The sequence below is a fragment of the Lutra lutra genome, chromosome 16 (assembly GCF_902655055.1).
Source record: "Lutra lutra chromosome 16, mLutLut1.2, whole genome shotgun sequence".
Taxonomy (NCBI): domain Eukaryota; kingdom Metazoa; phylum Chordata; class Mammalia; order Carnivora; family Mustelidae; genus Lutra; species Lutra lutra.
The window spans coordinates 60,073,014-60,085,572 of record NC_062293.1 but is presented as its reverse complement, the minus strand read 5'-3'; the positions used below and the strand labels follow the sequence as shown (position 1 = coordinate 60,085,572).

The following is a 12,559-nucleotide window of genomic DNA, read 5'->3' as shown; positions in this document are numbered from 1 at the left end:
GCGGGAGAAGGGGAGGCCCCAGACCCTCCTAAGGGCCATGGGCACCAGAAAGGGAAACCAGCCCACAGTCTCCCCAGGACAGGGGCTCGGGATGCTGATGGCGGCCGGGGCGCGTCTCCCCCGCAGGCTGGTCGGCTGCGGCCTCACGTCCAGCTGCTGCAGGGCCCTGGCCTCCGTGCTCAGCACCAGCCCCAGCCTGACGGAGCTGGACCTGCAGCAGAACGAGCTGGAGGACGCCGGCGTGCGGTTGCTCTGCGAAGGCCTCAGGCATCCGACCTGCCAGCTCAGGCTCCTGTGGTAAGGCCTGCGGGGCCGGGGAGGGGGAGGCGTGTAGGGTGGCGAGGTGGTAGAGGCCACGCCAGTGGACGGGGGAAGGAGAAGGACCCGTAAATGTAGGTCAGCAGGGGCTCCTTGCTGGCTCCGACACCAACTCGGGCCGCGGGGCGCAGGGAGGTCTTCCTCGGAGACTCTGGGGTCCTTGTCTGTGTAATGGGTCTGCCTTGTGAGCTGCAAGGAGTCCGAGGCGGGTCAGAGGGTGGACGGTCTGAGCGGAGAATTAGACGGGGCGGCGTGATCATCAGGAAGGAGGTGGGCGACCGTGAGGGGACCCGCAGGGCTCTCGTGGGCCCAGCCCCGGGGCAAGCTCTGCGGTCACAGGAGGGAGCAAGCAGACGGGGGCCCTGCCCTCCTGATGCCACACTCCAGCGGGAACAAGGGAACGCTAGTCATGTGCTAAGGCACAAATGGGGATGTTTGAGCTCCACGGGGGCTGTGAAGGGAGAGCGAAGGTCTTCTGAATCTGTAGGGTCGGGGAGGTTGGAGTGGACTGGGGGGCCCAGAGGCCGAGACCCCAGGAGAAGCAGGAGCCGGCCAGGCCCAGGCAGGGGGAACGGCCCCCCGGGCAGGACAGGCACAGAGCAGAGCTGGTGACCCTCCCTCACGCACTGAGTCCTGTCCCCAATGGGCTCTCTCTGCCTTCTTCCTCCAGAGCCTGAAAACAAGCCCATGGCTCTTTCTGGCGACACCCCTCCCTGGAGGCCCCCAGCTGGGCCTTGGGGCACTCAGCACGGTGTGAGGGGCTCACTCAGAGACCCTCGTGCCCTGGCCCCTGGCAGTTCCAGTCAGCCCTTGGAGGGGGTCTACAGAGCCTGGGCTCTCAGACAGAGGGAGTGGGGGACTAGACATTGGGGAGCCAGACACCAGGGACTGGATGGGGTACACAGGGACCTCCCAAAGCTGACACAGACACCTGACGACCCAGGGGCTGGCTCCTACCCCCCAGGGGATAATGGCTCCAACGGCAGCGATGAGTGGGGCACGCGGCTCCCCGGACAGGGCGCAGGGCATCTCGCCTGCCACCTTGTCTGTGGCTCACACATGCGGAGACGACCCACCCGTGTCAGAGGTGAGCACCCAGACACCCCGACAGGGTGACCAACAGCCCGGGAGAACCAGGCTTCCTGTGTGCTCGCAGGCTGGACCAGACCCAGCTGAGTGAGGAGGTGACCTGGATGCTCCGAGCCCTGGAGGACGAGAAGCCGCGGCTGCTCATCCGCAGCAGACGGTATGGGCAGCGGGGGCGGGGGAGACCCAGAGCCCACGGGGCTGGCCCAGGCCCGAGCTGAGTGCTTGGGGCTGCGTGAGAGATGGGGCAGAGGCAGACAGAGCCCTATTTGTTTATGCAAATAGAACCAGTCGCTGTGGGGCTCAAAGCCATCCTGGGGAGGACCAGGGAGGTGACGATGGGGGGCATGGGTGGGGCCAGGAACAAGGAGGGGGAAGCAAAGACAAAGAGTGAGAAGCTTGTGACCAGACCAATGCAGGCTGGGGGGCTGGAGGGCTGGGGGACTGGGGGGCGAGCCCAGGGCAGAGTCCAGTCTTCCCCACAGGGAATGTGCTGCAGCCCCCCTGCTCCCCCCGTTTGGGGCACGTTGGCCCTGACTGTGGCCAGTGCCCGCGCTGGCGGCTGCTGTGCTCACCCGCAGTCCAGAGGGAAAGGGCGCGAGGCTGGGCGTCCGCTCCCTGCAGACCCGCCACGGCTTCTGCACGCCGCAGGGAACGGGGGCTTTGTGCGGGTTACCCCCCAGCCCAAGTCAGCGTCCCTAGGAGGACTGGAAGTGCATTCCGGGGCTGGTTTGACCCTGTCCTGGAGAGCGGGGCTGAGCCCTAAACAACGGGAACTGTTTGCTGGGCCCAGAAGGGAGCGGATTCCAGGCAGAGGAAAGGCTCAGAGCTTGGCTCCTTCAAGGAACAGAGCACGGCCAGGTGCAGGGAGCCGTGCCCGGTTCCGAGTGCCATCTGGTCTGACCAGCGCCTGGGGACGCGTTAGAAATGCAAATTCTGTTTTGGGGTGAATGACAAGTGACCTGTCAGCCCTCAGAGGGGCCATTGGGGGGTCAGGAGGACACCCCAGTTCCAGCTCTGCCTTGCAGGGCTGAGCAGATGGGGTCATTCCCAAGGAAGGGGCTACCGGAGAAGCCTGGACTCCGGCCACATGTTCAAACTGGGACAAGCAGAATGTAAGTGAGGACGTCATGGCGACGGCCCAGCTTCCTCTGAGATCCTGGGAGAATGAAGGCCTCTTTGTCTAGGAAGCCGAGTGAGACGATGCCTAACGAGGGCCCACGAGAGGGAGAAACGAGCGGCACGTCCTCACTCCAGCAGGACAGACGAGAGTCAGGTAGTAGAGGGGTCCAGGCTGGCAGCATCATGGAGGGGTGGCTCCAGCCCCTGCCGCTGGCGTGGGACAGGGCGGGCTTCCCCCAGGAGAGCCTACCCCATGGAAAGTGTCCAGTCCTAGAGTCTGGCAGGACTTCTACCTCCCTCTGTCCCAGCCTGGGGGGACTGGGGCCTGAAAGTCACCTCTCTGTCCCCACCGTCCATCTTTTGATCCACGTTCGGCTCACAGTTGCCCCCTGTAGCATGCGGGGAAGAGGAACACTGCTGGATGGGTGGGTGGGGCTGGGCTGGGTCTGGGCTGGGGCAGGGGCTGGGCTGGGCTGGGGCTGGGGCTGGGCTGGGCTGGGCTGAGGCAGCAGGGCTGGCCCTCTGCAGGCTGCAGGCAGGCAGGCAGGAGCCACAAGAGCAGGGACAGAGGCTTCAGCCCCTCCCCGCCGCAGGCCAAGCAATCCAGCCTTGGGAGGGGCCCCACCACGGTCTCTCCGTGAGGGGCCGGGGCGGCCAGACAGGAGAACCTAAAGCTGACCACTGTCCTGCCTGTTTCCAGAGGGACTCTCCCCTCAAGTCGCCCAGGAGGGACTCGCCAGTCTGCCTTCTCCTGCCCTTCCAGAGAACCTGCACAGGGGGCCTCTGGGGACTGAGGATGACTTCTGGGGTCCCCTGGGGCCTGTGGCCATTGAGGTGGTTGACAAAGACAGAAGCCTGCACCGGTGAGTGTGGGGGAGGCCTGCTGTCTGGGTCTGGCCTCCCAGGTCACTGTCCTCACACCTTTCCCCCCGCCACACCCATGGCACTGGGGTCCCCTCCCCTTCCAAGCCCGCAGGCATAGACAAGGCTGAGATCCTCAGTCCGTGCTTTTATCATGGAAAAGGAGGTTCCATTGTGAAAATTCTCAACCGTGAGCCGAAATGGGGTCCAAGGTACTTGCGTTACCCGTCACCCAGGTCCGACAGCCGTCTCGCCAAATTTATTCCGTTTTCCCATCTTCTGTTGTTAGAGCCTTTCAAGGATTTAATTTATTTATTTGTTTCTTTGAGAGCAAGCGCGAGTGGAGGGTGGGTGGGAGCCGAGGGAGAAGCAGGCCCCCCGCTGAGCAGGGAGCCCAGGACCCTGAGGCCATGACCCAAGCCAAAGGCAGGCGCTTTGCGGACGGAGCCCCCAGGCGCCCCTGGTGGAGTGTTTCATAAATCCACGCTATCAGGCGACTCTACCACTAAATATTTAGTGATGCATTTCAAAGAAAAGGTGAAGAAAGACCTTTTCTTCTGTTACCATGACAACCATCAGCAGGTGTCGTGTTTACAGCGAGTCCTAACGGTTCTGCGCGGAGCCAGGCCATGTCCAGGGGGCCCGCATGTCCCAGTGGACTAATGCCCACCACGGGCAGCCGTGGCGTCTGCCGTCATGATCTTGAGCTCCTCTACGACACAGCGCCACACGCAGCCTCTCAGGGAAGAGATGGCTCCCCGACCCTCGCCCCTGCGGACCCCGCCTGCCCGCGGCCCCGCTGCTAGCCGCATGGGGAGCTTTGGGAACGTGGCCGGAGGCCCCTGCAGAGTTGTTTTCACTCCCAGGCGTGGGTCGTTCGTGTCACGGTGTAGCCCGGCACGAATCATCGGCAGAGAGCCTTTACAAACAAGAATGCTCTCCTATTTCGTCACCAACATCAGGATGGAAATGTCACTGCCGCCAGGCATGCGCTCCTCTCTCCGCGTGCCCCGGGTCCCTGAGCACTCACGCCTCTGGGATGGGCGCGTCTGTCATCCCCGTCCACAGAGGACACGGTTCATGGAAGCTCAGAGATGGACCCAGGGTCATCAGAGGGCAAAAGCGCTGGGACTCCCAGCCCAGGCCTTGGGACTGCGACGTCTGGGTCCATGCCACTCCCCTGGACCCTCAGTGCCCCGCACGGGGTCTGGTGAAATGGAATAGGGTCATTCTGTGTCCCCCTCTCCCTGTTCCCCCCAGAGTTCACTTGCCCATGGCTGGCTCCTACCGCTGGCCCAGCACAGGTCTCCGTTTCGTGGTGAGAGAGCCCGCGAACATCGACATTGAATTCTGTGCCTCAGACAAGTTCCTGCATGAGACGGCCTGGGAACAGAGCTGGATGGTGGCCGGGCCTCTGTTTGACATCAAGGTCAAGCCAGGGGCCGTGGCGACTATGTACCTCCCCCACTTCATGGACCTCCGAGGTGAGTGGGGCGGGGCATGGGGGGACCTGGGGGGCGACGTCCTGGGGGAGGAGCGCGTGGCTTCCTCAGAGGGACAGAGGGGGCACGCCGTGATCCGGCACCTCTGTTTTTGAAGCATTTGGTCTTCCAGCCTCATATTTCTTCTTGCCCGAACGACTTGAAAGTTTCCCTACATAGGAAGCATTCTCCTTGATACTCAGAGCTCCGTACCCAGGTCGAGTCCCTCACAGTCCCAGCAGGAAACGGGCCGCATGCTCGGTGGCGGTTTTTGAAGAGACCGGGCTATGTACAAAGTGAGGGCAAAGGAGCGAATGGGGCTTTTGGGGTTCCCAGGGACGAGCGCCCAAGGGGGAGCGTGACTATCCCCTCAGGCAGGGGAGACCCCGTGTTGCCAGACGCCCTCTGGGAGCCAAAGCCCGGAACAGGGGCTTCCCGGAAGGCTACGGAGTCCTGAAGGGTAACAACGTACCTTCCCCGACCTCTCTCCCCTCCGAGGGCCTCCCCCCGAGTAAAGTCCCAACGACCACGAGCACCCTGCCAGGAACATTCCAGGCAGTGAACGAGGTGCTGCGGGTGAGAGCCAGTGGAAATGGCAGGTCCCCGAATCAGCCCCACAAACACGTCTGACACAGAAATCAACAGACACTGCACATAAAATCACGACGTTACACACATCTTGAAGGAGTCCTTAAAATACACATGAGACGCACGGCCTCCTTACCAAGTTCCGAAACAGACTAACTTCCAGAAAATACTTAAAAATGTGAGAAGAGTGAGGATTCAATGGTGTGGAAGAGACTGTCAGAAGGTCTAACACATGTCTAGTGAGAACCCAGAAGGACAGTACGGACAGGACGGAGAAGGAGCAGCGCTCGAAGAAGAGAGACGTCCGAGAAATGTCAACCATTGCCGAAAGATGGAACTTCGTTCTCAGGATGAAAAAAATCCAAAGAATCGAAAGCAGGAGAGAGAGAGAGAGAGAGAGAGAGAGAGAGAGAAATCTGGACCCATCGTAGTGAGACTATAGAAAAGGGAAGCCTAAGGGAAGCCTAAGGGAAGGTCATGGTGGAGGCCGGAAGGACAGACACACGCCCAGCAGGGTGGGGCTCCGAGGCTGACCACTGCTTTCTGAACGCGGCTCTGGACGTGTCTCCACGATTCCCTCACGACAAATGTCCATAGAGAAATTACAAACCCAGAAAAGTCATTTTCCAAGAGAAAAGCACAATGGTAGAAATGTTTAACGCAAACGAAAACCGAGAGAGGTTTCCACAAACAAATCCTGGTGGGAGGAAATCCTAAAGGACGATGTACCTTGGGCACAGTGTGAAGGGATGGGGCGCAGCAGGGACCCACCACGGACATGGAAAGACATGTGTGGGTAAATCCAACAAAACGTGGCCAGTTCTGGGGAGGCTATTTGTCAAGACCACACAGGCTCGGTGTGAACCACTGACGTTGTGGGAAGACAGCATGGGAGCCAGGAGCAAGGGGGGGGGACTCAGGGTTCCCAGGGGCGCCTGGATGGACAGCAGGGTCACTGGGGAAGATTCCAGAGTGAAGCAGGGGCAGGGCAGGTGCAAGAAGGCCCTGGGGTGCCAAGACCCGTCCACATGGGGAAACTGGGAGGGGGGTGCAGGCACCCATGACAACCCTCCTGCCCCTTCCACAGAGGGGGACCCTGGCCCGGGGGCTTCCAGGTGCCCTGTCAGGGACAGAGGGGACAGCAGGCTCTGCCCAGCAGTGAGAGACCGTGGCCTCTGCTCTTGTGGGCCCCATGCTGCTGCTGGTGCACAGGGAGGCCACGTAACTGGTCAGCCCCTCATAGCCGGTGGTGCTTTGCCGGGACTCAGACCCCAGCAGCCCCTGTCCCTGACCGCCCTGCGGGACAGCGCTCCACACCCCGCCTTCCCATGTCCCTCCTCGACCAGGACAGTCGCTTTACTCCTCCTCCTCGGCTGTGCACCTGAGCCTGGAAGGTGCCGATGACACGCTCCATGGGGAGGGCAGAGCCGCCAGACAGGCCACAGAACAACTATGGGGTCCTGGACTGTGGGGGCGGCAGTGGCCAAGGCTGGACAAGGAGGCCGATGGCACTCGGGACGCTCTCTGTTTTGTCCTATTTGCCATCTGTGCCCCCTTGTGCTGAGCCGAGATCTCCAGGACTGCAGTGCCCGGGTCTTTCCTGTCATGGGGCAGAGGTTACTGGACATCTTTGGAGATGAGTCCCTGAACCCCGTACATCTGAAGCCCCTGCTCTTGATGGCGGCTCTGAACGTCTCCGGGGAGGCCCGCCAGAGGCAGCTCCTCACTTCCGGGACCCCCCCACCGCTCCCCTTCTCTCTGCAACCCACTGGCACAAAGACACCACCCGTCAGCGGGAAAGGATGGTTCCAGGGTCACTGATAGGTTTAACGACAGACTGGGCAGTGAGTCTTTAAAAAAAAAAAGAAGGAAAAGACAATGAGCAGAGAGTGCTGAGAAGCCAAGACACCTGAGTGCCAGCAAGAAAGATAGGGAGGGACCTCGGCCCACAGCACGAGACCCTCCCGCCAGCGCAGCGGCCCCCGGGCTCTCCACCGCAGCCGGCTGCCAGAAGAGTCCCGGCCTCATCCCGTGCGCTCCACTGCCTCCAGATCCAGGCCTCTCAGGAGCACCCCAGGGGACCAGTCTGGGGCCAACGAGGGTGTCTCAGCTGCAGGGAGCAGTAGCTTCTGGCGAGGGAGGCCCTGCTCCATCCCGCCGAGACCCTCAGGATGGTGGAAGAGGAGGTCCTTCCCAAAACAGAGAGGGCACGTGTGACAAATGCACATGCCACACTAGTGGCTCTGTTTCCCCGCCGTTCCCTCCTGCTGCTTGTGCCCCTGCTGGCCTCCCCTGCCAGCCTTCACCGTCAAGGTCCACGCCAGTGCGGCTACTGAAGGCCAGCAACCCCTGCCCCCACCTCCTCCGGCGCCGGGACCAGGGGCTGGGGCTGGTGTGGGCCCGGCTCAGAGAGTTCCTGCCATGCTCCTGCCCTGGAGACAGGATGGCCCACAGCCTCCAAAGGCCCCAGGTCAAGGTGGAGCCCCCCCTGCTCCCCCAGACAGGCCACTCAGCCCCCATCCCCGAAACCCACTGTCCCAGCCCAGCCCGACCCCATAAGGACACTAAATCTTGTGTCTTGATGCTGTGCTTTGGCAGGGGGCTGCGTGGACACCTCCCTGTTCCAGGTGGCCCACTTTAAAGAGCCGGGGATGCTGCTGGAGAAGCCCACCAGGGTGGAGCTGTACCACGTGGTCCTGGAGGACCCCAGCTTCTCGCCCATAGGAGTGTTTCTGCGGACCATCCATGCTGCCCTGCGTTTCCTTCCCGTCACCTCCATGGTGCTGCTCTACCACCACACGCGCCTGGACGAGACGGTCTTCCACCTCTACCTGATCCCCAGCGACTGCTGTGTTCGGAAGGTGGCCCTGGGAGCCAGGAAGGCGGGGCCAGGGCAGGCTGTGGGCAGACATGGGGTGCAGCCAGAGATCCCCCCCACCAACGGCTGAGCGGGAACAGGGTGGGCCCTGGGCTACCTTCCATGAGTCAGCTTAGGGACCCTCTTGCCAGGCATCGCTGCCCAAACCACCTCCATCCCCTCCCCCCACTTCCTTTCCAGCGGTGCCCCAAGTCCCACCTGGCCTGGCAGAGGCCCCGTGCAGGGCTGGGGGGCAGCAGGCCGTGGGGGACAGAGCGGCCCCCACCGCCCACACAGACACGCAGCAGCACCGCCTCCGTAGGCTCAGAAGCATTCCGCGGATGGAATTCCGTGGACCGACCCCTGAGCTCCGCGGCAGCCGCTCCCCTGACCACCGCTCTGTGCGCCCCGCAGGCCATCGATGACGAAGAGAAGGCGTTCCAGTTCGTGCAGATCCGCAAGCCGCCTCCACTGGCCTCGCTCTACCTGGGCTCCCGCTACGCTGTGTCCAGCTCGGAGATGCTAGAAGCAATCCCCAAGGTGAGCGGGCCAGCGGTCGTGCAGGGAACCGCCGGGACGGGGGTGGGGTGGGGTGGGGCAGGGGCGGGCAGCTCGGGCAGGCCGACGAGGGGCAGGGCTTTCAAGAGCCCCGCGAAGGACGCCTGTTGCAGGAAGGGGCTTGATCAGGATGGGCGAGGCTTACCAAGAGCAAGTCCGAAGGTTTGCGCCTTAGGGACTGTTTTGGCGAGCACGGAAGACAGTGGACACGCGCTCCAGAGTCGAGGGCCAAGCCGTGAGCCTCGGCGAACCCCGCATCTCCGGGCGGGCCACGAGCGGCAGGCACGAAGCTGTAACTGGGAAAGCAAGTGGCGCGTTCTGCGAGGGGGCATGTTTGGTGTTTCGTGGTCGCACGGTGACCTGTCCGAAGGGGCCATTAAGTGAGATCGTGCTTGTCCCCCACAGGACTGGGCAGCGGGGACGGTAGCCTCAGGTCAGTGCGTGAGAACCCCGAGCCCCGCTGCAGGGGGCTGGCCGCCTCTTGCTCCCCTCTGCCCGCGTCTGGGCAGGAGACGGACGACGTCAGATCCCCGGATGTGCGTCCACGGAGTCCGGTCTTCACGGCCGCCCAGACTCTGCGGCTCCTGGCTTGCGTTTGCCGCGGAGCCAGCAGGACTCAGCTCATGGTGGGGAGAGGAGGGATTAGGAAAGATGCCCCGATCCGCCCTGTACTGGGTGTGGGGGCAGCCAGCGGAGCCAACGGAGGGGTCTGATAGTGGGTCACATTTAGGACCTGTTAAGACAGGCCAGCAGCCAGAGAGGCGCGGGTTCGGGGTCACTATAGGGGCGGCGGAGGGAGAGGCCTGGTTTAGGCTGTGCGACCGCGTATGCACAGGCGCGTCGTGACTCGTCCACGTGGTGCCCGAGGTGCTCCCTGCCCCGCCCCCCACCCCGGACTCGGGATTTGCGGGGAAAGTAGGAAAAGAGCAGTAGCTGAAGGTGGCGGTGAGTTAACAGCGCAGACAGCGGCGGAGCCCCCCGCCCCAGGACGCGCTCACTGGCCCGCTGCCTCTCCCCGCAGGAGCTGGAGCTCTGCTACCGCAGCCCCGGACAACCCCAGCTCTACTCTGAGTTCTACGTTGGAGACTTGGGGTCGGGTCTCAGGCTGCAGCTGAAAGAGGAAAGTGGCGCTGTGGTGTGGGAAGCCTTGGTGAAACCAGGTAAAGTCAAGGGCGGGGAGCTCAGAGGCAGGAAGCAGTCGGTGCCAGCATTCGGCCTGCGTGTATGAGCAGAATTCAAACTCTGGTTATCCCGCCTGCCCACCGCAGGCTCTCAACCACAGGCCACGGGGTGCCACGCTGCCCTCGAACTAGTGGATTTGGGTCACAGGGCCTTTGGCAAAGTTTCTCGTGAACAAGAACAGAAGAGTTACAGGGTGCAAAGGATCAGGCCAACCGGGGCGCGTCTGACAGGCTAATCTGGGTCTTCCATGAGCCGGGTCTCCCCACCGCCCGCTCTTCAGCATGTTAATAGCTACAGATTCTCCCAGTGTCCTCTTCCCTCTCGGTCTTTAAATTCTTTGCCATCCCGGTCACCTCCCTCTGTCGGTCCTCCTGCTGGTGATGAGTCTGGATGGGCCCCAGGACTTCCATGGGTGGGTGTCCATGTGTCCTTCCTGCTGAAACTCACCCGCTACTTCCAAGTGCTAAGAGTTTCTCGGTCGTGCTTCTTTTTTTTTTTTTTTAAAGATTTTATTTATTTGACAGAGAGAGAGATCACAAGCAGGCAGAGAGGCAGGCAGAGAGAGAGGAGGAAGCAGGCTCCCTGCTGAGCAGAGAGCCCGATGCGGGGCTCGATCCCAGGACCCTGAGATCATGACCTGAGCTGAAGGCAGCGGCTTAACCCACTGAGCCACCCAGGCGCCCCTCGGTGTTGCTTCTTAATTCCTGATTCTGACACTGAAATCCAGGACGGACAGATTCGGTCTGTGCACCCCAGGCCAAACAAGGACAAGGAGGTGGAGTCCCGCTCAAGGCAGGGACATTTGAAATAGTTCATGTGATGTAGCGAGGGATCTGGGATCCATTCAGCCCGAGATTGGACTAAACCATGTTTTCTGGGATTCTGGTGTGTGTGTGTCTCTCTCACTATGAGGATGGCCTCAGTTTCCCCACATGCACAAGGAAGGGACTCAGTTGGACGATTGTAAGGACCCCTGCAGCCCTCGCTCCAGAGTATGACCAGAACTTGTCCGTAGCTGCTGGTCAGAATCAAAGAATGTCAGATCGTGGGCGGGGGTTTCGAGGACCCTCACAGACCGTCTCTGTCTCCCTGCAGGGGACCTCCAGCTCGCGTCTTCTCTGGTCCCCCCAGCCCCCGCAGGTCAGTAACAGCTGCTGGAGACCCAGCACCAGGGCAGTCCGGGGCGTACTGTCGGTCCTGGAGGGGAGGGGAGGGAGAGGAGGGGATTCGACCGCTGCATCCCCGACAGGGACCAGGCCTTGGAGGGTGGCATGGGCCCTGGGACCCTCCTCGTCCTCTTATTCCTGCCCGGGAGGGGCCCTGGAAGCTCCTCCACAGAAGGAGAAGGGGGTCTCTCCCCGCTGGATGGCCTCAGAGGGGGCAACATCATGGCCCCACACCACCCCCAGCTCCAGCCGAATAATGCTGGACCTTCAGGTGCCCTTCTGGTGGTCAAATGCCTTTGCAGGGGGAGAAGGAGCCAGGGGTGCAGAGGGAGTGAGTGAAGAGGGTGGGTGGTGTGGAGGGGGTCAGAGGTAGGAGCCTCCATGGGAACTCTTCTGTGTCCGTGGCCAGCCTCGCCCGCGCCCCCCAGCGCCCCAGCCTCGCTGCACTTTCTGGACCGGCATCGGGAGCAGCTGGTGGCTCGAGTGACAACTGTGGACCCCGTGCTTGACAAGCTGCTGGGGCAGGTGCTGAGTGAGGAACAGTACGATCGGGTACGCACCAAGGCCACGGCCGCCAACCAGATGCGGGAGCTGTTCAGGTTCAGCAGGTCCTGGGACCTGGCCTGCAAGGATCAGGTCTACCAAGCTCTGAAGGAGACCCACCCTTACCTCATCATGGAGCTCTGGGAGACATGGGGTGGTGACAGAGAGCGGGGCACCTCCCCCCTGGCCCAGTAGTTCTCCGACCCAGCCCTGCCGTGACGCTGGCTTCGCAGAGGGCTCGCTGGGCCTCAGCCTCTTCCTCTGGACACGAGTGCCCGTCCGATGGATTGCCCTCTTGCTCCAGGGTCACAGAGCTCCCATGATGCCTCTGGGCATCTGCTAGAAGCATAACCCTGGAGCCTGGTGTGGTGGCCACTGCAGCCCAGGCCTAGAGCCCTTCCCAGATTCCAGGAGGATCAGGGAGACAGAGGGCCGGCTCCTCCAGCTAGAGACAGATGGTGGGAGTAGACACCTTGGGGGGTTTGATGACTTGGAAATAAGGGCAATAAAAGAGATTTATTTTTCACTTGTTCTTGCTGAGCTGGGTTCTTCTGTTAGGCCAAAGTGCGCTTTGTCATTTCTGGAATCCAGAGGGGCCGCTAGAACTGGGAGGGGTGAAGAAGGACGCCCCCACGGGGAAAACGAAGCGGATCCTAGCTTCGACATCCCCTATACGCAGAGACTCCCTGCCCTTTCCCCTGTCCTAGGCCCCCTGCCCCGTGCTCCCGCAGCACTCAGGGCACTCGACGCACGGCGTTGTCCCTCCGGCTTCATCGCTGGCCTCCCCCTCACATGGG

General features: G+C 62.0%; 1 protein-coding gene across 7 annotated transcripts in view; it reads left to right on the top strand.

Moving 5' to 3' along the window:
- Window positions 1-12,288, top strand: part of NLRP1 (NLR family pyrin domain containing 1) — a 33,763-nt gene extending 21,475 nt beyond the window's left edge. For 4 of the 7 annotated variants that reach the window (XM_047707627.1, XM_047707628.1, XM_047707630.1 and 1 more), the window contains 10 exons: window positions 127-297; window positions 1,475-1,564; window positions 2,592-2,680; window positions 3,227-3,389; window positions 4,648-4,871; window positions 8,055-8,317; window positions 8,728-8,853; window positions 9,893-10,031; window positions 11,149-11,193; window positions 11,629-12,288. In XM_047707627.1, coding sequence (XP_047563583.1) covers window positions 127-297; window positions 1,475-1,564; window positions 2,592-2,680; window positions 3,227-3,389; window positions 4,648-4,871; window positions 8,055-8,317; window positions 8,728-8,853; window positions 9,893-10,031; window positions 11,149-11,193; window positions 11,629-11,957 — 1,639 coding nt within the window. In that variant the 3' untranslated portion in view covers window positions 11,958-12,288. Of the gene's footprint in view, window positions 1-126; window positions 298-1,474; window positions 1,565-2,591; window positions 2,681-3,226; window positions 3,390-4,253; window positions 4,872-8,054; window positions 8,318-8,727; window positions 8,854-8,984; window positions 9,399-9,892; window positions 10,032-11,148; window positions 11,194-11,628 lie in introns of those variants that run through there. The other 3 variants (XR_007123420.1, XM_047707631.1, XM_047707632.1) reach the window with 3 other exon arrangements.
- Window positions 12,289-12,559: the final 271 nt, after the last annotated feature.